The sequence below is a fragment of the Brassica napus genome, chromosome C5 (assembly GCF_020379485.1).
Source record: "Brassica napus cultivar Da-Ae chromosome C5, Da-Ae, whole genome shotgun sequence".
In the NCBI taxonomy this organism is placed as follows: domain Eukaryota; kingdom Viridiplantae; phylum Streptophyta; class Magnoliopsida; order Brassicales; family Brassicaceae; genus Brassica; species Brassica napus.
The window spans coordinates 55,803,692-55,825,576 of record NC_063448.1 but is presented as its reverse complement, the minus strand read 5'-3'; the positions used below and the strand labels follow the sequence as shown (position 1 = coordinate 55,825,576).

Below are 21,885 nucleotides of genomic sequence, written 5' to 3'. Positions count from 1 at the left end.
ATAACCTTCATAAAACCCAACCTTACAAAATTCAATTTTACCAAAAAGGGTAGCAACTGATTAATACATGTAATAATAACAATGGTTACATCGGAATCCAGCAGGATTTGGTCTTAGGGTCCCAAACAGAAGGAATCAAGAACTTCAAGTGGTTGATTCCATGTGAGTTAAAGGCCACCCCTTAATTGTGGAGTACGTTCAGAAAGTGTCACTTAGAATTGAATAAGTAAAATCTTCTAAGATATAAAATGTGTAACATAGCTTATTACACCCAGTTTACGAATCAAAAATCACATGATCGAACAAGAATGCACATTCTCGTCGCTAAAAATCTGAGAGGGATAGTTATTCTGGGCTGAATATTGAGGAGGGTAACTAAAGATTGTGTTTCCATCACTGTCTTCGTTCTTCTTGTTGCCCTTGTTATTGTTATTACTCTCTTTGTCGTTATTACCTTTGCCTTTTTCTGTGTTCTGAATTACAAGCTCTGCATGTCTCTTAAGTTTTTTCTTGATTTCCTCCACGAGTTTTGGAGGATCCATGACTCCTCGTACCACCACCATTGATTTTGACCGGTCTGGTTCCGCCGTTTGAATACCTTTTCATTTGTCAAATAACAAACACACACTTATAAGTTGGTTTTCAACTACATATTGGATCTGAATATAGCAAGTCACACATCTTGGTTGATTTGAATTAGTCTAACCGGTTGAAAATCCCAAATATTTTTTACTAAGAACAATTATGCTTTGAACATTCCACCAATGACATATTGTATAACAAATCGTTTGAATTAAACACACTGATATCTAGTTACAAGAAGCACTACATCTTAACTTATATCTATATCTCTCTTATATGTATATATATATATATATATATTACATATATATATATTGGTTACCTTTTATTTTCTCAATGCCTCTTTTGATTTCATTAACACATCCTTCATAGTGAATGTTCATTTTTAAAATTGTAGTTTTGATCTGCGGAGTACTCTGAAATCAAACACAAAAGCAAATGATCAATGATGGTAGTTCAATATTTTATGACATATCTAAGTTTAATGTGTATAAATGAGATCCATGTTTAAATTATGAAAAAGATTTAGAAAGCTACTTCTTTCTTTTGTTGTTGCTCCTTCTTCTGATCTTGATTAAGGTTAGGCTTTGGGGAAATTAACTCAGCATTTTTACTGAATTTCTTTTGCACCCTTCGTAATATCTTCACCGGATCATCAAATTTCCCAGACACAACGACTTTATTTTCTCCAACCTCTGTCTTAATTTGCTCAACCCCTTCAAAAACAATATGATCACCAGTTAGAATCACTTCTGAGTAAAACAAAACGGTAAAATCTTATCTTTAATGATATTTTTAGAACTAGATTTAGGAAAGACTATTTGATTATGCCATTATGAAAGGTAAAGAGATGATAATCTCTCAATATTTCAATTTTCTACATACATAAAACCTGAAATTAGACAATGAAACAGAAGTTAAATAAACTAAAAATATATTTTGGTAGAACAACCTATAAATCAAAGGTAGAAAAATTGAAAGTTTTTTTTTTGATATATAGCAACATTGAAACTTGATAAACATTATGGATAGTTTAAGATATATTGTAAACTTACCATCATATCCCCTCAAACAATGGGAAACTTGTGAAGCGCAACCTTCACAGTGCATGTAAACCTTCAGAACAATTTCTTTACACTGATTCTTCTTATTAGACTTATCGGCATCTCCATTTTTTTGATTCTTCGTATCTGACTTATTGGAGTCTCCATTTTTCTGATTCTTGGACTTGTTGTCTGCTTCTCCATTTTGCTTGTTCTTTAATCCCGAAAAAATTATAAGTAAGTTTGCGTAATAGATATATGCAAAAATCACAAAGAAAGGACACATACCTTTCCCATATCAATGTTTATTCCTTTGTAATATCACAAGTGCAATGAAGAATCTGAACAGCGTGAGGCTATATATATAAGAGAGAAATATTACTTAGATAATTTTTGTAACATACAAAAAATAATTTGTTTCTTTGTTTGGATGATCCTGCTCAGTTACAATGAATCATATATAATTGTAGCCACTAATATGATATAATTATATGATGACAAAGAGACAATTAGTTTGTAACGATCTTTTTCATTGTCCGATTAAAGGCATATATTATTCATTAGTTGGATATTCTAAAATCACTAATGGTTACAGATCTTGGAACTTGACTTTCTCTTACATGTTAGCGTTTTAGATATGCCTAATAAATTTATCTATTTACCAAAAGATCATTCAAACTCCCATTGTATACTCCAATATCAAATATATAACCTTCATAACAACCAACCTTACAAAATTTAATTTTACCAAAAAGGGTAGCAACTGATTAATACATGTAATAATAACAATGGTTACATCGGAGTCCAGCAGGATTTGGTCTTAGGGTCCCAAACAGAAGGAATCAAGAACTTCAAGTGGTTGATTCCATGTGAGTTAAAGGCCCACCCCTTAATTGTGGAGTACGTTCAGAAAGTGTCACTTAGAATTGAATAAGTAAAATCTTCTGAGATATAAAATGTGTAACATAGCTTATTACACCCAGTTTACGAAACAAAAATCACATGATCGAACAAGAATGCACATTCTCCTCGCTAAAAATCTGAGAGGGATAGTTATGCTGGGCTGAATATTGAGGAGGGTAACTAAAGATTGTGTTTCCATCACTGTCTTCGTTCTTCTTGTTGCCCTTGTTATTGTTATTACTCTCTTTGTCGTTATTACCTTTGCCTTTCTCTGTGTTCTGACTTACAAGCTCTGCATGTCTCTTAAGTTTTTTCTTGATTTCCTCCACGAGTTTTGGAGGATCCATGACTCCTCGTACCACCACCATTGACTTTGACCGGTCTGGTTCCGCCGTTTGAATACCTTTTAATTTGTCAAATAACAAACACACACTTATAAGTTGGTTTTCAACTACATATTGGATCTGAATATAGCAAGTCACGCATATTGGTTGATTTGAATTAGTCTAACCGGTTGAAAATCCCAAATATTTTTTACTAAGAACAATTATGCTTTGAACATTCCACCAATGATATATTGTATAACAAATTGTTTGAATTAAACACACTGATATCTAGTTACAAGAAGCACTACATCTTAACTTATATCTATATTTCTCTTATATCTATTTATATATATTACATATATATATATATTGGTTACCTTTTATTTTCTCAATGCCTCTTTTGATTTCATTAACACATCCTTCACAGTGAATGTTCATTTTTAAAATTGCAGTTTTGATCTGCGGAGTACTCTGAAATCAAACACAAAAGCAAATGATCAATGATGGTAGTTCAATATTTTATGACATATCTAAGTTTAATGTGTATAAATGAGATCAATGTTTAAATTATGAAAAAGATATAGAAAGCTACTTCTTTCTTTTGTTGTTGCTCCTTCTTCTGATCTTGATTAAGGTTAGGCTTTGGGGAAATTAACTCAGCATTTTTACTGAATTTCTTTTGCACCCTTCGTAATATCTTCACCGGATCATCAAATTTCCCAGACACAACGACTTTATTTTCTCCAACCTCTGTCTTAATTTGCTCAACCCCTTAAAAAACAATATGATCACCAGTTAGAATCACTTCTGAGTAAAACAAAACGGTAAAATATTATTTTTAATGATATTTTTAGAACTAGATTTAGGAAAGACTATTTGATTATGTCATTATGAAAGGTAAAGAGATGATAATCTCTCAATATTTCAATTTTCTACATACATAAAACCTGAAATTAGACAATGAAACAGAAGTTAAATAAACTAAAAATATATTTTGGTAGAACAAACTGTAAATCAAAGGTAGAAAAATTGAAAGTTTTTTTTTTGATATATAGCAACATTGAAACTTGATAAACATTATGGATAGTTTAAGATATATTGTAAACTTACCATCATATCCCCTCAAACAATGGGAAACTTGTGAAGCGCAACCTTCACAGTGCATGTAAACCTTCAGAACAATTTCTTTACACTGATTCTTCTTATTAGACTTATCGGCATCTCCATTTTTTTGATTCTTCGTATCTGACTTATTGGAGTCTCCATTTTTCTGATTCTTGGACTTGTTGTCTGCTTCTCCATTTTGCTTGTTCTTTAATCCCGAAAAAATTATAAGTAAGTTTGCGTAATAGATATATGCAAAAATCACAAAGAAAGGACACATACCTTTCCCATATCAATGTTTATTCCTTTGTAATATCACAAGTGCAATGAAGAAGCTGAACAGTGTGAGGCTATATATATAACAGAGAAATATTACTTAGATAATTTTTGTAACATACAAAAATAATTTGTTTCTTTGTTTGGATGATCCTGCTCAGTTACAATGAATCATATATAATTCTAGCCACTAATATGATATAATTATATGATGACAAAGAAACAACTAGTTTGTAACGATCTTCTTTATTATCCAATTAAAGGCATATATTATTCATTAGTTGGATATTCTAAAATCACGAATGGTTACAGATCTTGGAACTTGACTTTCTCTTACATGTTAGCGTTTTAGATATGCCTAATAAATTTATCTATTTACCAAAAGATCGTTCAAACTCCCATTGTATACTCCAATATTAAATATATAACCTTCATAAAAACCAACCTTACAAAATTCAATTTTACCAAAAAGGGTAGCAACTGATTAATACATGTAATAATAACAATGATTACATCGGAGTCCAGCAGGATTTGGTCTTAGGGTCCCAAACAGAAGGAATCAAGAACTTCAAGTGGTTGATTCCATGTGAGTTAAAGGCTCCACCAGTTACCGGGTCAACCCGGATTCTTCCAGTGAAACCAGGAAAAGCTCCGGATCCAAATACGCGTGTGCACTTGGTTGCAGGGTCCACAATATAATCCGAAGAGATGTGGTTTCCCTCGGTGATGTAGGGTGGCTCAGATTTGAATAAGGATTCGCTTAAAGCTGGATTGGTGGCAACGTCGGCTAAACCGGTGGCTAGCTGAATAACCAACGCATCAGCTCCTATTTCACCACTTGGTGGTTGATAGGTCATGCCATGTGGACCTTCATTAGCAATGTGGAAAGGCCAAGCGCACTCTCCGGGACACTGCACCTCCGGGTCGCTCACCATTACGTATGGTTGTGGTTTTTCTTTACCTTGGCATCCACGTAACAAATTATTTTTATCCTTATATAATTTTCCAACATAACGCAATTAACGAGGAGAAAATAAAACCTTTAATAATACCATTGAGGGTAAGGGCGTAGCGTTGGCAAGTTTTGTTACAGAACCCTAGGCCTTGAGACCTAACTTGTGCCGAAAGTAAAACCACAGGAACCACTTTGGACATGTTTTCTGTGGCCGTCTCAACCAGTTTCTCACCATTTTCGATTGTTAGTTCCGTTCCATACTTCATCTTCTCATCCACAAAGCTCCGGACAATCTTCACTTTAATCCTCGGAGCTACGGTTCTGTTACTCTTCTGTTGGTAAATCTCCTTGACCTCATACCTCTCTTGATAACTCTCCACCACTTTCCACCACGCTGATACCTTGGGGTCAAGACCTTCCTTGCTGTCAAAGTTAAGCGATTCTATGAAATCTTGAACCCTCTCTTTCTGGACCGGCGTGAATTGTCCGTACCAGAGTAACGAGAGATCCAAGGTTCCGTTTGGTATTTGCAAAGGTGGCTCACTACAAAAGCAGAGAGGCGCCAAGAGGAGGAAGGTAATGAAGGATAAGGAGGAGGAAGAAGAAGAAGACGCCATTGCTATAGCGTGAAGATTTTTTTTTTTCTTTTCGTTTGGCCTTTGATGGGTCTTAAGTTTTTATTGCTTAAGCTATTTTTTAACATTGAAAGATGGTTTTTTTCTTCTTCTGAATAATCGCCAATGAAGCAAAAGAGCTATTTTCTAACAAAGCTGACTATTTTTAAAATGGGTGGTGAAAATTTTAAGAACTTCCAACACTCTATTAACATGTAATGATGACGACTAATGTTGTACATGTTTAGGACGTTGTACATTTTATCACACAGAGTAACAAATGAATCGAACATAACAGTTTAATTTTGAATTAAATGAATCCGTACCCGGATGATGATGATCCGAGGTTAGGTTTGGTTTGCGTGGGTAAGACGCAATCTGTGTCTTTGCAAACCAGCCATTTCATGCCTTGCTCTTCTTTCCTCGTCAGCTTAGACGCCACTGACTTGATTCCATTCTTCATATAATTCACAACAAACATTGCAACCTCTCTGCAAAAAAATGCAGCAAATGTTTTAGACCTAAACAGTTTCTTCTATTATTCGACTTGTGTTTGTGTGTGTGTGTGTGTGTGTGTGTAACTTACAAGGGTGAGCAAGGAGACCGAGAACCGTTGACGAAGTAGACAAACAAGAAGGCATCAAAATGCTGTCGTTTGATAAGATAGAATCCGTTTAATCTCCGGACGCATCTGAACATCAATCTGTTATACAAACGGATGGCAGGATTGTTGTATGCATAAAGATAAACCAGACGCATATCTAATCACCCCACTAATAAGTGACATTGCTGACCAAAACCAAAAAAAAAAACGTCAGAATGTATTATTAAACCAAGGGATTAATAAAAAAGACAGTTTCAGATTTGATTATATACCTATTCCATGGTTTCTGTATGTTTCTACAACGCCTAGTGTGTCAAGATGTAGATCAAAGTCTCCTCTCCTTGTGAGGAATCGTAACCTATTAGATCATCTATCTGTGCTGATGATGATATATAATGAGAAGATAAAAAAAAAATAGCACCCAAAAAACCCATGAATCAAACAATACTTCAAGCTGATTCAATTCCAAAAGATCTTCACAATGTAACCACTTGGCTAATAGGTCCATTTACTGAATAATGTAACGGACCAAGCTAAAACCATAAACCTAACGATTCAACGGTTAAAAATCTACACAATACAAGAACTTGTAACCATTAGCATTGTAAACAATCACTGCTTGTAATCGCAACATCTCGTGAATAGAATCAGAAACTAAGCCAAAAACATAAACAGTGGTTCATTAATAGAACAAAATGTCACCTCGCTTTCTTTGGCAAGCACGAACTTGGCAGTAACGAAACCGATAAGCTCATCGGAATAACCATCAGGCCGGCTTCGATCAACAGCAGCCCACGAGACGATACCAACTCCGTTCACAACACTCTGAAAAAACTCAGACTCATACCTGAAACAAACAAAAATAACAATCAAACCTTTTATTCTTTTCACAAGACACCAAAAATAGAAACTTTGAATCCAAAATGGAAATAACTGCATACTTGATGGGGAAGATGTCGCGATGTATCTGCTCCAGACGATCCAGATCATTAGGGCTTATCGGTCTGTAGTAGATACTCGGACGACGAGAGATTCCAGGTTCTGAATCCTCCATGAACACACTTCAATTATGAAAATGCCAGATCACTGGATCCGACCCGTTAACCCAATCGGATCCGGGTAGATCTTAAACTCACAAGGAGCGAGCTTCGAGTAAGGAAGCAAAGGGAAGACGAAAAGGTCCTTGCATTTTGCCCTCTCCTCTTGCCTCTTGGGGTTCCTTCTCGATTGAAAACAAAAGCATCCTGGGGCTCACGTGATTTGCCACAGACAAGTAGACCAACATGTGCTTCTTCTACAAGGCAGTCATGTTCTGTAAGGAAACGTTCGACAAACGCGAAACGTTAATAATAAGTGCGATCAGATTCCGACAATTCAATCGAGAGTGTAGAGATGCCACGTAAGCAAAAGCTTAGGGCCAGATACGTGATTAGGGGGGAAAAGACCAGGTACGTACGTTAATGAATAAAAAAAAAAGCCCAAGTACGTCTCGTCAGTGGCCCACGTTGTATTTCTTATCTAAAAGTAATTAAAACTAATTAAAAAATAAAAATCGGACGGTAAAGAGGAGGAGATCAGATCGACGGTAGAGAGTGAGACACGATTTAACTCAACTGCTTTTTTTTGGACTAAGATACTTTCACTATAAATACAAGAAGCAGAGAGTTAAAAGATAAAAGTGTTAGAAGAAGAAGAAGAACTGCTTTCTCTTCATCGATAAGATTAGAAACTTAAAAGAGTTATGAGATCGAACTGCGAATCTTCTACCACGGTGGTGAGCTCAATTCCTCCCTTTCTGAGCAAGACATACGATATGGTTGACGATCCATTGACCGACGAGGTGGTGTCTTGGAGCAGCGGGAACAAGAGCTTTGTTGTCTGGTACGTGCCTGAGTTCTCTATACTGTTTCTGCCGAAGTACTTCAAGCATAACAATTTCTCCAGCTTTGTCAGGCAGCTCAATACTTATGTGAGCATCATCCATCGATCCTCTTATCTTAATTTAATTATCTCGTTGATCAGTTTTATTATTGTTTTCATAAATCGATTTGGAGAAATCTTTTTTTCTGTATTGTCACTTGTTTTGATATGAACGAGTGAGTTACTATGTGCTTCATTCATCATTTTTCTTGAGTTGAGAAATAAAAAACAATTAGAGTTTCATGGATTGATGTTGATTTTGTGATGTTTCATTTAGTTTCATTAGTTGCTTATTTGTTAAACAGTGGATCCATACTTTGCAATTGCATACATGGTTTGTCCTTGTTTTACAGGTTATATCAGACATGTTACTTCATTTTGTTCTGCATCTGTGTCTCTGAGGCTGTAATGAAATGTTGTCATCCCATTTTTCAACAAATGAGTTTTATTTAGGTCAAACAAAACCATGAAGTGAATACTCTTTACATAGCTTTCTTCTCTTTTTCTTCTTTACTTTTCTTACTTACCAGATGGGTTCCACGAACTTTGCAGGGTTATTTGGACTATGTGCTCTCATATGTGTCTCAAGATTTGGTTGCCTCAGAAGTTCCCATTTCTGCTCTAAGCACAAAACCAAAAATTTCTATCACTTGTCTCACGTTAGCTTTCCTTCCTTTGTAATTGTCCGTCCAGGTACATGCCGATACACTAAGAACTATTTAGTTTCATTGAGCCATAGTAGTTTGGTGCTTAGTTAGACACAGTGGATAGACTTTATTGGAATACTTGTTATTGGTCTTTATGGTTAACACAGTTGGTTCTATGGTGGCTTCCTCTATTTCAATGGAATTCAATTTACTTCTTGTGGTTGATGATGGTTCCATTCTTCATGCATCATTTTTTCAGGGTTTCAGAAAAGTTGATCCAGATCGCTGGGAATTTGCAAACGAGGGATTCATAAGAGGCCAAAAACAATTGCTAAAGAGCATCGTCCGGCGAAAACCTTCTCAGGTGCAGCCTCCACAGCAGCCTCAAGCCCAGCACTCATCCGTTGGCGCCTGCGTCGATGTGGGCAAGTTTGGAGTCGAAGAAGAAGTCGAAAGACTCCAGCGGGACAAGAACGTCCTCACCCAAGAGCTTGTGGGGTTAAGGCAGCAGCAGCAAGTCACCGAGCATCATCTCCAAAACGTGGGGCAGAAGGTTCATGTGATGGAGCAGAGGCAGCAGCAGATGATGTCTTTCTTAGCAAAGGCTGTTCAGAGTCCAGGCTTCTTAAACCAGTTCTCACAGCAGAATAACGAGGGGAACAACCAACACGTTTCCGAAGGTAACAAAAAGAGGAGGCTACCTGTTGAGGAGCAGAAGTACGCCGGCGGTTACGGGGCGAATGGTCTTAGCTGCCAGATTGTTAGATACCAGTCGTCGATGAACGAGGCAGCAGACACTATGCTCGAACAGATACACAATATGAGTAACCCACATAGCCGCCAGGAGCCCCTCTCCAACAATCACGGTAGCTTTCTTTTGGGAGATGTTCCAAACATTTCAGACAATGGCAGCTCCACAAATGGAGCATCTGGTGTTACATTGGCTGATGTTTCATCCAATCCCGCAATTAACTATCATGTCCCTTGTGAAGCAAACCAGATCCTGGAGGGCAGTTTGCCGTATGCTCAAGTTGATCTCCTAGCTCCGAACCAAGGAGCAGCTTATGGGAGCTCAAATTCTGATGTAGTTGGATGCGAGACGGATAATGAAGAGTGTTTGGATCCGATAATGGCTGTTCTGGCTGGCTCAATGGGACTAGAAGCCAATGCAGTAAATGAGTTGCTTCCTGGAGTTCAAGATCCACTGTGGGAACAGTTCTTTGGTGAGAGGCCAGTGATTGGCGACACAGAGGAGCTGGTCTCAGGGTCAGTGGACAACGGGTTGATAATGGAGCAGCTAGAGTTACAATCCAACCTGAGGAATGTGTTGAGCAGCAACCAACAAATGAACCATCTTACTGAACAGATGGGATTTCTCACATCAGATGCGCTCAGGAAGTGAAAATAGCCACAAGTTCCTTAATCACTCAAGAGGTAATGCATCTTTTTTTTTATTGACGAGTTTATAATATTTATCACACTTTTCCAGAATATTTGTGCAAAAAGAAAAACGATTTGTTCTTGCAGATGTAGAAGATGGGTTAAGGTTTTGTGGAGTCTCGCAGCAACAAAAGGATAATGGCTAAAGGAGGTGTTATGTATGTATGTATCAAACTTGTGTTACTCTCATTCTTGTCAATGTGTGATAAAATAAGAGAGATAATAATAATAGCCTTAAGATTTCTACATTGAACTTGGAAAGAAATCTCTACTTGTTATTGATTTACACTGAAAGAAAATTATTGTGTTCTCGTGTTTTTCTTAATGGACACATGCTCCTTTTACGGATCATTGTTTGTGTGTTTTTTTGTTAAATTAGCGCCAAACTTGGCACTTCTATTTTAGACATTACAACCTGAGTTGTCACTATCTACAGATTATTTTTTTTGCTAAAAAATCTACAAATTATTTATATCAAAGTTAAGTAAGTAAATTGATACAGTATTAACTGGGCTGATCACAAATCCATAGATCTTCAATTTTTTTTTTTTTGTCAACAACCTAGTTTACGAGATCAAGTGATAGTCGATATTAAGTTGTTTAGAAGAAACGTTACATCTGATTTACATGGAAAAAAATATATTTCCTCTGTTTCATAATACCTGATGTTCTGTAGTAGTGCACAAAGATTAAGAAAATTATATTTTTCTAAAAAATTATTCTAAAGATATAATTTTAAAATCAGTTAACCAATTATAAAAAATACAATAAAATATAATTGGTTGAACAGTTTCTAATAAAGTCAAAATTAACCTTAAAATCTCAAAACTTCATGTAAATTGAAACGAAATAGTTTTTCTAAAACATCATCTATATTGAAACGGAGGGAATATCATTTTCTTGTCTATATCTATTTGAAGATATTTGGCAAGAGAGTTTGCACTTTGCACGCATATTCCTATATCTGAAAACATAAAAAAAATGTTACAACCCAAAAACTGTCTTGTAAATACCGGTCAATCCCTATATCTTCAGTTATATTATCAGATTAGAAAGGATAAATTGATGTCAACTCTAGTCTATCTCATTCAATTCATGGTGGTGAGAAACTCATGGGAGCTGCAATTGCTGCTGCTGGAGGTGGTAGTTCTTTAACTAATCCTCGCTTAATCAATTATGGAGCGGCTTCCACTTCTTCCTCTTCTGGATTCTCTTTTTCCGGTAATAGTTCAACGGCTAATGTGACTGGTCTCTTTGAGGGTGGTCCTTCCGGAACTGTTAAGAAAAGTGGGAAGCCGAGGAGAAGACCTTATGTTACGAAAAGAAATCTAAGAGCAGTTGAGGATTCAGGGAAAAGAAAAGAATTTGAGGTTACTACAAATGGAGGAAAGGTGGCAAGACAGAAGACTTTTGAGACGGTCCCTTCTGAGGGACCGTCTTCTTCCTGAAGAGCATCCTCAGTTGGAACTGTCAAGGTTTGGGAGATTTTGAAGACTTGACAGTTCCTAGACTCATGGAGATACGCCAGAAGTATTTCCCTGAGATTCTTTTTCTTATGGAGACGATGCATAGTAGGAACGTTCTTGTAGATATCCAGGTGTGGTTAGGATATGACTTTGTTTTTACAGTTGATCCTGTGGGATATAGAGGCGGGCTGGCAGTCTTTTGGAAGAGAAGTTCTGAGTTGGTGTTTAACTATGTGGATAAAAACTTGATGGACTTCCATGTTCAATATGGAAATTTTGGATTTTTCCTCTCGTGTGTATATGGTGATCCAATGTATAGTAGAAGGCATGTGGTTTGGGAGAGGTTATCGCGTATAGGAGTTCAGAGGAAGCAACCTTGGGCAATGATTGGAGATTTTAATGAGATTTTGAGTAATGAAGAAAAAATTGGAGGCCCGAGGAGAAGCGATAATTCTTTTAAACCCTTTGTTGAAATGTTGGAGGCTTGTGGAGTGTCGGAACTGTTTGGCTCAGGTAATGGTTTCACTTGGGCATGAAGAAGAAGTAATCTATGGATTCAAAGTAGATTGGACAGAGCTTTTGTTAACAAAGCATGGTCGGTGTTGTTTCCTGCGGGTTCTCAACTCTTCTTGGAGATGAGAGGATCTGATCACAGGCCGGTGTTGCTTACTCTTATGGATTCTCGTGAGAAGTACAGAGGCTTGTTTCGATTTGATAGTCGAATGCTGAATAAACCTGAAGTTAGGAATGCTATTTTGCAAGCATGGACTATTAGTAAAAATGGTCTTGGAGCTTCTGTGGCAGATAGGATCAGAGATTGCAGAAAAGAATTGAGTAAATGGAAAAGATCTTCGGAGGCAAATTCAAAGCTTAGAATATCCCGTATTCAGTATCAATTTGATGCAGCGATGTCTAGTCTCAATCCTGATCCGGTTTTGTTAAAGACCATTAAGTTTCAGCTTATAAATGCGTACCATGATGAAGCAAGCTTTTGGAAACAAAAAAAGTAGAGATCAATGGAATGAGCTTGGGGACAGGAATACCAAATTTTTTCATGCCTCTGTTAAGACTGAAAGGAATAGAAACTTCCTTGAGAAACTTCAAGACTCTTCTGGCAACTTGGTTAGATCAGAAGCGTCAAAAGCTGAGGTAGCTATCAAATATTTCTCAGATTTATTTAGATCTTCGTACCCGCAAGACCTAGACTCTCTGTTTTCGGGGTTCACCCCAAGAGTTACATCAAGAATGAATGAAGATCTAACACGAGCTGTTTCTAAAGAGGAAGTACGCAGGGCTGTTTTCTCAATCAAAGCTTCTAGTGCTCCAGGTAATGATGGGATGACGGGGTTGTTCTTCCAGCGGTATTGGGATATTGTGGGTCCAAGAGTTGTTCTGGAAGTACAGAGTTTTTTCATTAAGGGGTCATTTCCGAAGCAGTGGAACTTCACCCAGATTTGTTTGCTGCCTAAGAAGTTGAATTCTCCTTTTATGACTGATCTTCGGCCCATTAGTTTATGTTTGGTGCTGTACAAAGTGGTTTCCAAGATTCTGGTATTGAGACTTCAGCCCTTTCTAACTGTTTTAGTGGCCCCCAATCAGTCTGCGTTTGTAGAGAATAGACTCATTTCAGATAATATTTTGATCGCTCATGAGGCGGTTCATGCTCTCAGAACGCACCCTTCTGTGTCCAAAGATTTCTTGGTTGTTAAAACTGATATGTCTAAGGCATATGACAGGGTTGAGTGGGGTTATGTTGAAGCTTTATTGAAGGCTTTGGGTTTTGACTCCAAATGGATAGGATGGGTTATGTTTTGTATTTCTTCCGTCACATACTCGGTTCTTATCAATGGTCAGCCGTTTGGTGTGGTCACTCCGGAGAGAGGTCTAAGGCAGGGCGACCCTCTTTCGCCCTTTCTGTTTGTGTTGTGTGCTGAAGGTCTCACTCATTTGATGAATAAAGCTGAGGAAAGAAATCTTATTGAAGGTATTCGCTTTTCGGTCAATGGCCCTGCTATTCATCACCTGTTGTTCGCAGATGATAGCCTGTTCATGTTTAAAGCTACAGATGTTCAAGGCGAGCAGTTGCAATTAATTTTGAACCAGTACGGCAGGTTGACAGGACAAGTAATCAACCTGGAAAAGTCTTCGATCACCTTTGGTAAGAATGTTGCAGAGGAAGTTAAAGGCAGAATCTGGGACAGCTTGGGGATCTTTAAAGAGGGAGGTGCTAGCTCCTATTTGGGATTACCTGAGTGTTTCAGTGGATCCAAGATAGACTTGTTAAACTTCATCAAAGATAAGACCAAGATTAAATTTTCCGGATGGTATGCAAGAACTCTATCTCAGGGAGGAAAAGAAGTAATGATTAAGTCTGTTGCAATGGCTGCTCCAGTTTTTGCGATGAGCTGTTTTAAACTTCCCAAATCTACTTGTGAGAACCTGTCCAGTGCTATGGCTTCTTTCTGGTGGAGTTCAGTAGAAGATAAAAAGAAGATTCATTGGATAAGTTGGGAAAAACTTTGCCTTCCCAAAAATCTTGGAGGTATGGGGTTTAAAGACTTGCATTTGTTTAATCAAGCCTTACTCGCAAAACAAGCCTGACGCCTTCTTAATGAGCCTGATAGCCTATATGCAAGATTCATGAGAAGCAGATACTTTGAGGAAAGGGATTTTAATAGTGCTACTCTTGGTACTATACCTTCCTTTGGCTGGAGAAGTCTCTTATTTGGCAAAGAACTCTTGGATAAGGGGCTTAAATGGATGATAGGTAATGGTGAAGATACTTTAGTGTGGGTGTCTCCTTGGTTGGATGATGGTATCAGAATGAAAAGTCCTCTTATGAAAAACATATTTGTAGACCTGGACTTGAAGGTTTCAGCTTTGATTGAGCAACATTCAGGTGCGTGGAATTTATTGTTGCTGAATCAACTATTTTACCCTCAAGATGTGGAGCTCATTTTGAAAATGAAGATTACTCAAGATTCAAAAGATTTCAAAGTTTGGAAGTTCAATGTGAGTGGTGCTTATACTACTAAATCGGGTTATTGGTTGGCAGCGAATCTAGCAAAATCTGAGGTTAGAAGTCAGGCTGCATTACTTCCTTCTCTTAATCCGTTAAAAAAAATCATTTGGGATCTTTGTATTCCTCCAAAGCTTAGAATTTTCTTATGGAAAATTTTGTCTGCGGCTCTCCCGGTGGCTAATGGTTTAATGTCTAGAGGCATATTGGTTGATGATAGATGCCAATTTTGTGGTCATGTTGGTGAATCAGAGGTCCATCTGTTCTTCACCTGTCCTCTGGCTAGGCTTATTTGGGCAGTGGCTGAAATTCCAGTTCCAAGATCGGGCTTTAGCTCTTCTTCGATCTATCAGAATTTTAACTATCTTCTGGAACTGCAGGCAAACCTCAATATTCCCATTTTGGTAAGAAAAGTTTTCCCTTGGTTGCTTTGGAGAATATGGAAAAATAGGAATGCTTTTATTTTTGAGGGTTTGGAGTTTGATGCTATATCAGTGGTGAATAAAGCTTTTAATGATATGAATGAATGGTCTCAAGTTCAGCAGAGAGGAGACCTTTCTGTCAAGAATTTAGTTGATGATACCACAATAAATCGATCGGAATGGATTCCTCCTCCGATAGATTGGAAGAAATGTGATATAGGAGTTGAATGGGACAAAAAGAATCATATCTGTGGAGCAGCGTGGTTGCTTAGAGATGATAAAGGGGTTGTTCTTATGCATAGCCGTAACTCCTTTACTAATGTTCTATCTGTGATGGAGGCTCAGGAAAGAGTTTGGTTGTGGGCAATAGAAAGCATGAGTAGCCTCCATTTTTCAAAAATTGTCTTTGCAGCAGAATCCAAGGAGTTGGTTGGAGCAGTAACTAGACCACCAGCTTGGCCTTCTTTCAGGTGGATTTCTAGAAAAATTCTATCTTATCTCTAGTACATTCCTGATTGGAAATTGGAGAAGGTTGATAGAATGATGATTTTGGGGGGCTTATTGTATAGCGCAGAGTGTTGTGTTGTGGGATCTATTTCAATCGTACGTGGCCACTAGCTTTCCCTCTTGGTTATCTGGGTTTTTTTGCTCGGTTTATGTCTAGTGGAGTTTCTTTTTGGGCACTCTTATGATTGATCTAGATCTGGTCCTTTGTTGGTATGTTATGTTGTTCTTTCGGTTGTAGAATCACTCTTATGATATATGAAATGGTAAATATTCAGTGAAAAAAAAAAAAAAGAAAGGATAAATTGATATTTATGTGATTTTACAGTTTAGTAGTTTGTACATTTTATCTTTTAAAATTTATTATATTATTTTGATCTATGCTTTTAAAATGAAGAATTATGACTTTGATCCCTGCACCAAATGCGTGATTGACGTTTTTGACGGGTTGTGTGTGCAAACACACACGTTGAATCCAACCTAAAATATACCTAATGACTAGTGTTGCTTTGCGACCAAAATTATAATATTTATTTACGCGGAAATATCCAAAAATAATATTTACATTTCGATCGAACGCGTTACTTATAACAAAAAATAAATTAATAAATAATGGAATTTTTTTTTGTAACAAATAAATAAATAATGGATAATCTTAACTCTCTGTTACCTTGTCCGAAAACCTCAAGTCAAAAAGAATACCAAAAGGTGAAAAAGAAAAAAATTGACCTCCGCCGATTTCTTCTCTCACCGGCGTTTAGACAGTCGTCGTCGCTGTTACAGCCTCGAAACCTTACTGTATCACAGTTAAAAATCAAAGAGCACAGATCTTTGGATGTTCAATCCATTATTTATATAATATCGATCTGTGAATAAAAAAATCGAGGCAATGGTTGCCAGCGTAACGTGTATCAGTAGTAGTGCAGATGTATTTGGTCACGACTAAGTACCCCTTCTTCCTTCCTCGTCTCTTCTTATTCTCCTCCTCCTCCTTCTCTCTCAAATGTTCATAACAAAGTTTGGGCAACACGACCACCACATTTGATCTCGTCAGCAAATATTTGTTAATTTGAGAAACCGTTTTGCTTCTTCTTTAATCCCCGGAAGATCTGAACCTCAAACCTTCCTCTGCCACAAACTCTCAGGTAACATTTAGTGAGTTAGAGATTTACTTGCTTCTCTTTTATTGGTGGGGTTATGAAACAGATGATCATTGTCTTTTTTTGATGTCTTTATTGGATAATATTATTATGATAAGATCTTGTTCTTGTTCAACTCTTAGATCTGTTTTCTTTCTTGATTATGACTTGAAGATTTTGACCTCTATTTATATACCTTTTTGCTTTTTTTTTTTTAATCTCTCTCAGGGATCTGCCGGCTACAAAAGCCAGGTGGATTTATCAGACAATGGCGTCTAATAATCACTTCACTAACACTAGATCCAATCTATCAACAAACTCTGACGCTGCCGAAGCCGTGAGGAACCACCAGCAACCTGGCGTGACATTCGCTCGAAGAACATCCTCTGGACGCTACGTCAACTACTCGAGAGATGACCTCGACAGCGAGCTCGGAAGCGTTGATTTCACAAACTACACGGTCCACATCCCCCCGACTCCGGACAACCAGCCCATGGACCCCTCCATCTCTCAGAAGGTCGAGGAGCAGTACGTGTCCAGCTCCCTCTTCACTGGAGGTTTCAACAGCGTCACTCGTGCTCATCTCATGGATAAAGTGATCGAGTCAGAGACCAGCCATCCGCAGATGGCGGGCGCTAAAGGCTCCTCCTGCGCTATCCCCGGTTGTGATGTGAAGGTGATGAGCGATGGGAGAGGTCAAGATCTTCTCCCTTGCGAGTGTGATTTCAAAATCTGTAGAGACTGCTTTGTGGACGCTGTGAAAGCGGGCGGCGGGATGTGTCCAGGGTGTAAGGAGCCGTACAGGAACACTGATCTTACGGATTTGGCCGAGGATGGGCAGCAGAAGCAGCAGAGGCCTATGCTTCCGCCGCCATCTGGTGGGTCGAAGATGGAGAGGAGACTGTCGTTGATGAAGTCGACTAAGTCCGGTTTGATGAGGAGTCAAACTGGGGATTTTGATCATAACAGGTGGTTGTTTGAGACTAGTGGGACTTATGGTTACGGTAATGCTTTCTGGACAAAAGATGGGAACTTAGGTAGTGAGAAGGATGGTCACGGTATGGGGCCACAGGATCTGATGAGCAGACCGTGGAGACCGCTTACTCGGAAGCTCCAGATTCCTGCAGCTGTTATTAGTCCTTACAGGTGAATACTGTTTGTTTGTTATGAATCCAAAATATCATAATTTAGTTCAAAATTATCTAAAAATCGGTCTAGCCGGCACCAAGGCATTCACCTAGTCGGCAAATAGGACCTAAACAATTCATTTTTTGTAGAATGGTTTAGGCATTCAAAAAATCGGCTTAATCAATAATTCCATATAAGACGCCTTGCTACCGCTTAGTTATTTCTCGAACATTTCAAACTTTCACCGATACATTTAATTTTTCTTGTGTAGGCTTTTGATATTTATAAGAATAGTTGTTCTTGCACTGTTCTTGATGTGGAGGATTAAGCACCAAAACCCAGATGCAGTATGGCTATGGGGAATGTCTGTGGTTTGTGAGCTTTGGTTCGCCTTTTCTTGGCTTCTTGATCAGCTTCCAAAGCTCTGTCCCATCAACCGAGCTACAGATCTCAATGTTCTTAAAGAGAAATTCGAAACACCTACACCGAGCAACCCGACCGGGAAGTCTGATCTCCCTGGACTAGATATGTTTGTGTCAACAGCAGATCCGGACAAAGAGCCACCTCTTGTCACTTCCAACACCATTTTATCAATCCTCGCAGCTGACTACCCTGTGGAAAAGCTTGCCTGCTATGTCTCAGACGATGGAGGAGCACTTCTGACGTTCGAAGCCATGGCTGAAGCAGCGAGTTTCGCAAACATATGGGTTCCTTTCTGTCGTAAACACGATATCGAGCCGAGGAATCCGGATTCGTATTTTAGTCTGAAGAGAGATCCTTACAAGAACAAGGTGAAGGCTGACTTCGTTAAGGATAGGAGGAAGGTGAAGCGCGAGTATGATGAGTATAAGGTTCGGATCAACGGCTTGCCTGACTCTATCAGGCGACGCTCTGATGCTTATCACGCCAGGGAAGAGATTAAGGCCATGAAACAGCAGAGACAGAACAAAGAGGATGAGATTGTAGAGCCAGTCAAGATTCCTAAAGCTACATGGATGGCTGATGGTACTCACTGGCCTGGAACTTGGTTAAACTCTGCTCCTGATCATTCCCGTAGTGACCATGCTGGTATCATTCAGGTACATTTTGGATCATGTAGTTCATTTGTAACCATGGTTCTAGGCGGCAGTTCGATCCTAACCAAACGATTATCATAAAATCTGATTTATACAACTCAAATTCTAAATCATTTTAAATCGATTTAAATAGTTTGAATCTATTAAATTAAGTAACAATGTTACTACAAAGTTACAAATTTGTTTAATATCTTTTGTTTTTCATATCTAATTTTGATAATTCATCAAAATATTTTATAATTAAAATCCACAAATAAAATACCTTATATAAATGTAATATATATACAAGGGTTCTTAAATCAATTTTTTCAATTTTTTTTTATAAATACAGGTGATGTTGAAGCCTCCTAGTGATGAGCCATTACATGGATTATCAGAAGGGTTCCTAGATCTTACAGATGTGGACATTCGCCTTCCTCTTCTAGTCTACGTCTCGCGTGAGAAACGACCAGGTTATGACCACAACAAGAAAGCAGGAGCAATGAACGCTCTCGTCCGAGCATCAGCAATCATGTCCAACGGCCCCTTCATATTGAACCTCGACTGTGATCATTACATATACAACTCCCAGGCCTTGAGAGAAGGAATGTGTTTCATGATGGACCGAGGCGGCGACCGGCTTTGCTACGTTCAGTTCCCGCAGCGGTTTGAAGGCATCGATCCGTCTGATCGTTACGCGAATCACAACACTGTCTTCTTCGACGTCAACATGAGAGCTCTCGATGGTTTGATGGGTCCTGTCTACGTCGGAACGGGTTGTCTCTTCAGAAGAATCGCCTTGTACGGATTCGATCCCCCTCGGTCTAAAGAACACCATCCTGGATGCTGTAGCTGCTGCTTCCCTCGCAAGAAGAAGAAGAGCCGTGTCCCTGAAGAGAACAGGTCTTTGAGAATGGGTGGCGACTCGGATGATGATGAAGAGATGAATCTTTCTTTGGTCCCCAAGAAGTTTGGAAACTCGACGTTCCTTATAGATTCGATCCCTGTAGCTGAGTTCCAAGGCCGTCCTCTCGCTGATCATCCAGCAGTGCAGAACGGTAGACCTCCTGGAGCTCTCACCATCCCTCGTGAGCTCCTCGATGCGTCGACGGTCGCAGAAGCTATTGCAGTCATTTCTTGTTGGTACGAAGATAAAACCGAGTGGGGAACTAGGATCGGTTGGATTTACGGATCCGTCACTGAGGACGTTGTCACTGGTTATAGAATGCATAACCGTGGCTGGAAGTCAGTTTACTGCGTGACGAAGCGTGATGCTTTCCGCGGCACGGCTCCTATCAACTTGACGGATAGGCTCCACCAGGTTCTCCGCTGGGCTACTGGCTCGGTGGAGATCTTTTTCTCGAGGAACAACGCCTTCTTGGCTTCCCCGAGGATGAAGATCCTCCAGAGAATCGCTTACCTTAACGTTGGAATCTATCCTTTTACTTCGATCTTCCTCATCGTCTACTGCTTCCTCCCCGCGCTCTCGCTCTTCTCAGGGCAGTTCATAGTCCAAACGCTCAACGTCACGTTCCTCATCTACCTTCTGATAATCTCGATTACTCTCTGCTTGCTCGCTCTCCTCGAGATCAAATGGTCAGGGATCTCGCTCGAGGAGTGGTGGAGGAACGAGCAGTTCTGGCTCATCGGTGGAACGAGCGCTCATTTAGCCGCGGTCATCCAAGGGCTGCTCAAAGTGGTGGCTGGAATCGAAATCTCTTTCACGTTGACGTCTAAGTCGGGAGGAGATGACGTGGACGACGAGTTTGCTGATCTCTACATAGTGAAATGGACTTCTCTTATGCTCCCACCGATCACGATCATGATGGTGAATCTAATAGCTATCGCGGTTGGGTTTAGCAGGACGATATACAGTGTGATTCCGCAGTGGAGTAAGTTGATAGGAGGAGTGTTTTTCAGTTTCTGGGTGTTGGCTCATCTTTATCCGTTTGCTAAAGGGCTTATGGGAAGAAGAGGAAGGACTCCGACCATTGTTTATGTTTGGTCGGGACTTATTGCTATCACCATATCTCTTCTTTGGGTGGCTGTTAATCCACCTGCTGGTTCTACTCAAATTGGAGGATCTTTCACTTTTCCATGAGTAATTATAGGTTTGGTTTCTCTATTCAGTTCTTTCTACATCAAAACTCAAAAGTCTCTTTACATTTCTTCTGTCCAAAGATGAGAGTCTTGCAAGAGACTAGTAGGTTTTAAAAGCTGGAGGCAATAGATTGGCAAAGAGCACACAGTATAGTTTGAGCCAAACAAACATAGAGCAAGTCAACAGCTTCTCTCATTGTCTTTTGACACATTTGTTCTCTCTCTTTGATTTTTGCTGGAAAGGACAATTTGTCTTTCTATATTTTGTAATATTTGATCTGTGTTTGGAGTTATTTATGCTGTCTACTGTTAATCTATTATATTCAGTTTTTTTCTTAAGAGATATCTTGATTCATTGTTTGATAACACAAAAATGAAGAATTGAATAAATAAAAAAAAATAAGAATTTTTATTTATTTTGTATTCACAAAAATTGAAGAGAAAAAATTATTCACAACTTCTTTGATTCGTGAGGAATATAATGGCATCCATGTATCCAAAATTTTACCCAAAAAAATCAATTTAAATGGTCAATTTTAAGAACAAACAAAAATTCACCATAACTTTTTTTTAAATGTGGTTAAAAATTAATGGGCTTAAACGGGTCTGATTAGCGGGTCAAATATCCATAAAATTAA

General features: G+C 38.6%; 7 protein-coding genes across 7 annotated transcripts; 3 read left to right on the top strand and 4 right to left on the bottom strand.

Moving 5' to 3' along the window:
* Positions 1-290: 290 nt before the first annotated feature.
* LOC125587551 (heavy metal-associated isoprenylated plant protein 8-like) lies at positions 291-1,922 on the bottom strand. Its single transcript, XM_048758273.1, has 5 exons — positions 1,914-1,922; positions 1,638-1,839; positions 1,120-1,298; positions 905-998; positions 291-598 (listed from the first exon to the last, which is right to left on the bottom strand). The coding sequence occupies exons 1-5, from the start codon at positions 1,920-1,922 to the stop codon at positions 291-293; spliced, it is 792 nt and encodes a 263-aa protein (XP_048614230.1).
* Positions 1,923-1,966: 44 nt separating this feature from the next.
* On the bottom strand, positions 1,967-4,429 carry LOC125587552 (heavy metal-associated isoprenylated plant protein 8-like). The gene is made up of 4 exons (XM_048758274.1): positions 3,965-4,429; positions 3,447-3,625; positions 3,232-3,325; positions 1,967-2,931 (listed from the first exon to the last, which is right to left on the bottom strand). Exons 1-4 carry the CDS (start codon positions 4,236-4,238, stop codon positions 2,624-2,626), a joined length of 855 nt encoding a protein of 284 aa, XP_048614231.1. The 5' UTR covers positions 4,239-4,429; the 3' UTR covers positions 1,967-2,623.
* A 191-nt stretch (positions 4,430-4,620) lies between these two features.
* On the bottom strand, positions 4,621-5,866 carry LOC106435932 (protein EXORDIUM-like 6; the record flags this gene model as incomplete). Its single annotated transcript, XM_022706479.2, has 2 exons — positions 4,621-5,195; positions 5,275-5,866. Coding segments are annotated over 2 exons (1,044 nt in total), but the record flags the coding sequence as incomplete, so codon positions are not given.
* Positions 5,867-5,984: 118 nt separating this feature from the next.
* On the bottom strand, positions 5,985-7,901 carry LOC106435930 (histone acetyltransferase MCC1). Its single transcript, XM_022715693.2, is given in 7 exon segments — positions 5,985-6,294; positions 6,390-6,539; positions 6,541-6,592; positions 6,680-6,719; positions 6,722-6,781; positions 7,110-7,254; positions 7,349-7,901. Coding segments are annotated over 7 exon segments (741 nt in total). The 5' UTR covers positions 7,462-7,901; the 3' UTR covers positions 5,985-6,113.
* A 174-nt stretch (positions 7,902-8,075) lies between these two features.
* On the top strand, positions 8,076-10,734 carry LOC125587550 (heat stress transcription factor A-1e-like). Its single transcript, XM_048758272.1, has 3 exons — positions 8,076-8,376; positions 9,234-10,408; positions 10,502-10,734. The coding sequence occupies exons 1-2, from the start codon at positions 8,149-8,151 to the stop codon at positions 10,374-10,376; spliced, it is 1,371 nt and encodes a 456-aa protein (XP_048614229.1). The 5' UTR covers positions 8,076-8,148; the 3' UTR covers positions 10,377-10,408; positions 10,502-10,734.
* A 3,786-nt stretch (positions 10,735-14,520) lies between these two features.
* On the top strand, positions 14,521-15,825 carry LOC125587367. Its single transcript, XM_048757634.1, has one exon. It carries the CDS (start codon positions 14,521-14,523, stop codon positions 15,823-15,825), a length of 1,305 nt encoding a protein of 434 aa, XP_048613591.1.
* A 681-nt stretch (positions 15,826-16,506) lies between these two features.
* On the top strand, positions 16,507-21,586 carry LOC106435941 (cellulose synthase-like protein D3). The gene is made up of 4 exons (XM_013876883.3): positions 16,507-16,970; positions 17,193-18,110; positions 18,364-19,171; positions 19,500-21,586. Exons 2-4 carry the CDS (start codon positions 17,233-17,235, stop codon positions 21,246-21,248), a joined length of 3,435 nt encoding a protein of 1,144 aa, XP_013732337.2. The 5' UTR covers positions 16,507-16,970; positions 17,193-17,232; the 3' UTR covers positions 21,249-21,586.
* The last annotated feature ends 299 nt before the right edge of the window (positions 21,587-21,885 follow it).

Bases quoted from the DNA above. Each gene is read 5' to 3' on its own strand.
- LOC125587551 (XM_048758273.1), bottom strand. The intron at 999-1,119 runs GTAGCTTTCTAA...GTTTGATTTCAG, and splicing joins AGCAACAACAAAAGAAAGAA to AGTACTCCGCAGATCAAAAC. The intron at 599-904 runs GTAACCAATATA...ACAAATGAAAAG, and splicing joins AGGCATTGAGAAAATAAAAG to GTATTCAAACGGCGGAACCA.
- LOC125587552 (XM_048758274.1), bottom strand. From the start codon at position 4,238: ATGTGTCCTTTCTTTGTGATTTTTGCATATATCTATTACGCAAACTTA. The intron at 3,326-3,446 runs GTAGCTTTCTAT...GTTTGATTTCAG, and splicing joins AGCAACAACAAAAGAAAGAA to AGTACTCCGCAGATCAAAAC. The intron at 2,932-3,231 runs GTAACCAATATA...ACAAATTAAAAG, and splicing joins AGGCATTGAGAAAATAAAAG to GTATTCAAACGGCGGAACCA.
- LOC125587550 (XM_048758272.1), top strand. From the start codon at position 8,149: ATGAGATCGAACTGCGAATCTTCTACCACGGTGGTGAGCTCAATTCCT. The intron at 8,377-9,233 runs GTGAGCATCATC...TCATTTTTTCAG, and splicing joins TCAGGCAGCTCAATACTTAT to GGTTTCAGAAAAGTTGATCC.
- LOC125587367 (XM_048757634.1), top strand. From the start codon at position 14,521: ATGAGAAGCAGATACTTTGAGGAAAGGGATTTTAATAGTGCTACTCTT.
- LOC106435941 (XM_013876883.3), top strand. From the start codon at position 17,233: ATGGCGTCTAATAATCACTTCACTAACACTAGATCCAATCTATCAACA. The intron at 18,111-18,363 runs GTGAATACTGTT...TTTCTTGTGTAG, and splicing joins GCTGTTATTAGTCCTTACAG to GCTTTTGATATTTATAAGAA. The intron at 19,172-19,499 runs GTACATTTTGGA...TTATAAATACAG, and splicing joins ACCATGCTGGTATCATTCAG to GTGATGTTGAAGCCTCCTAG.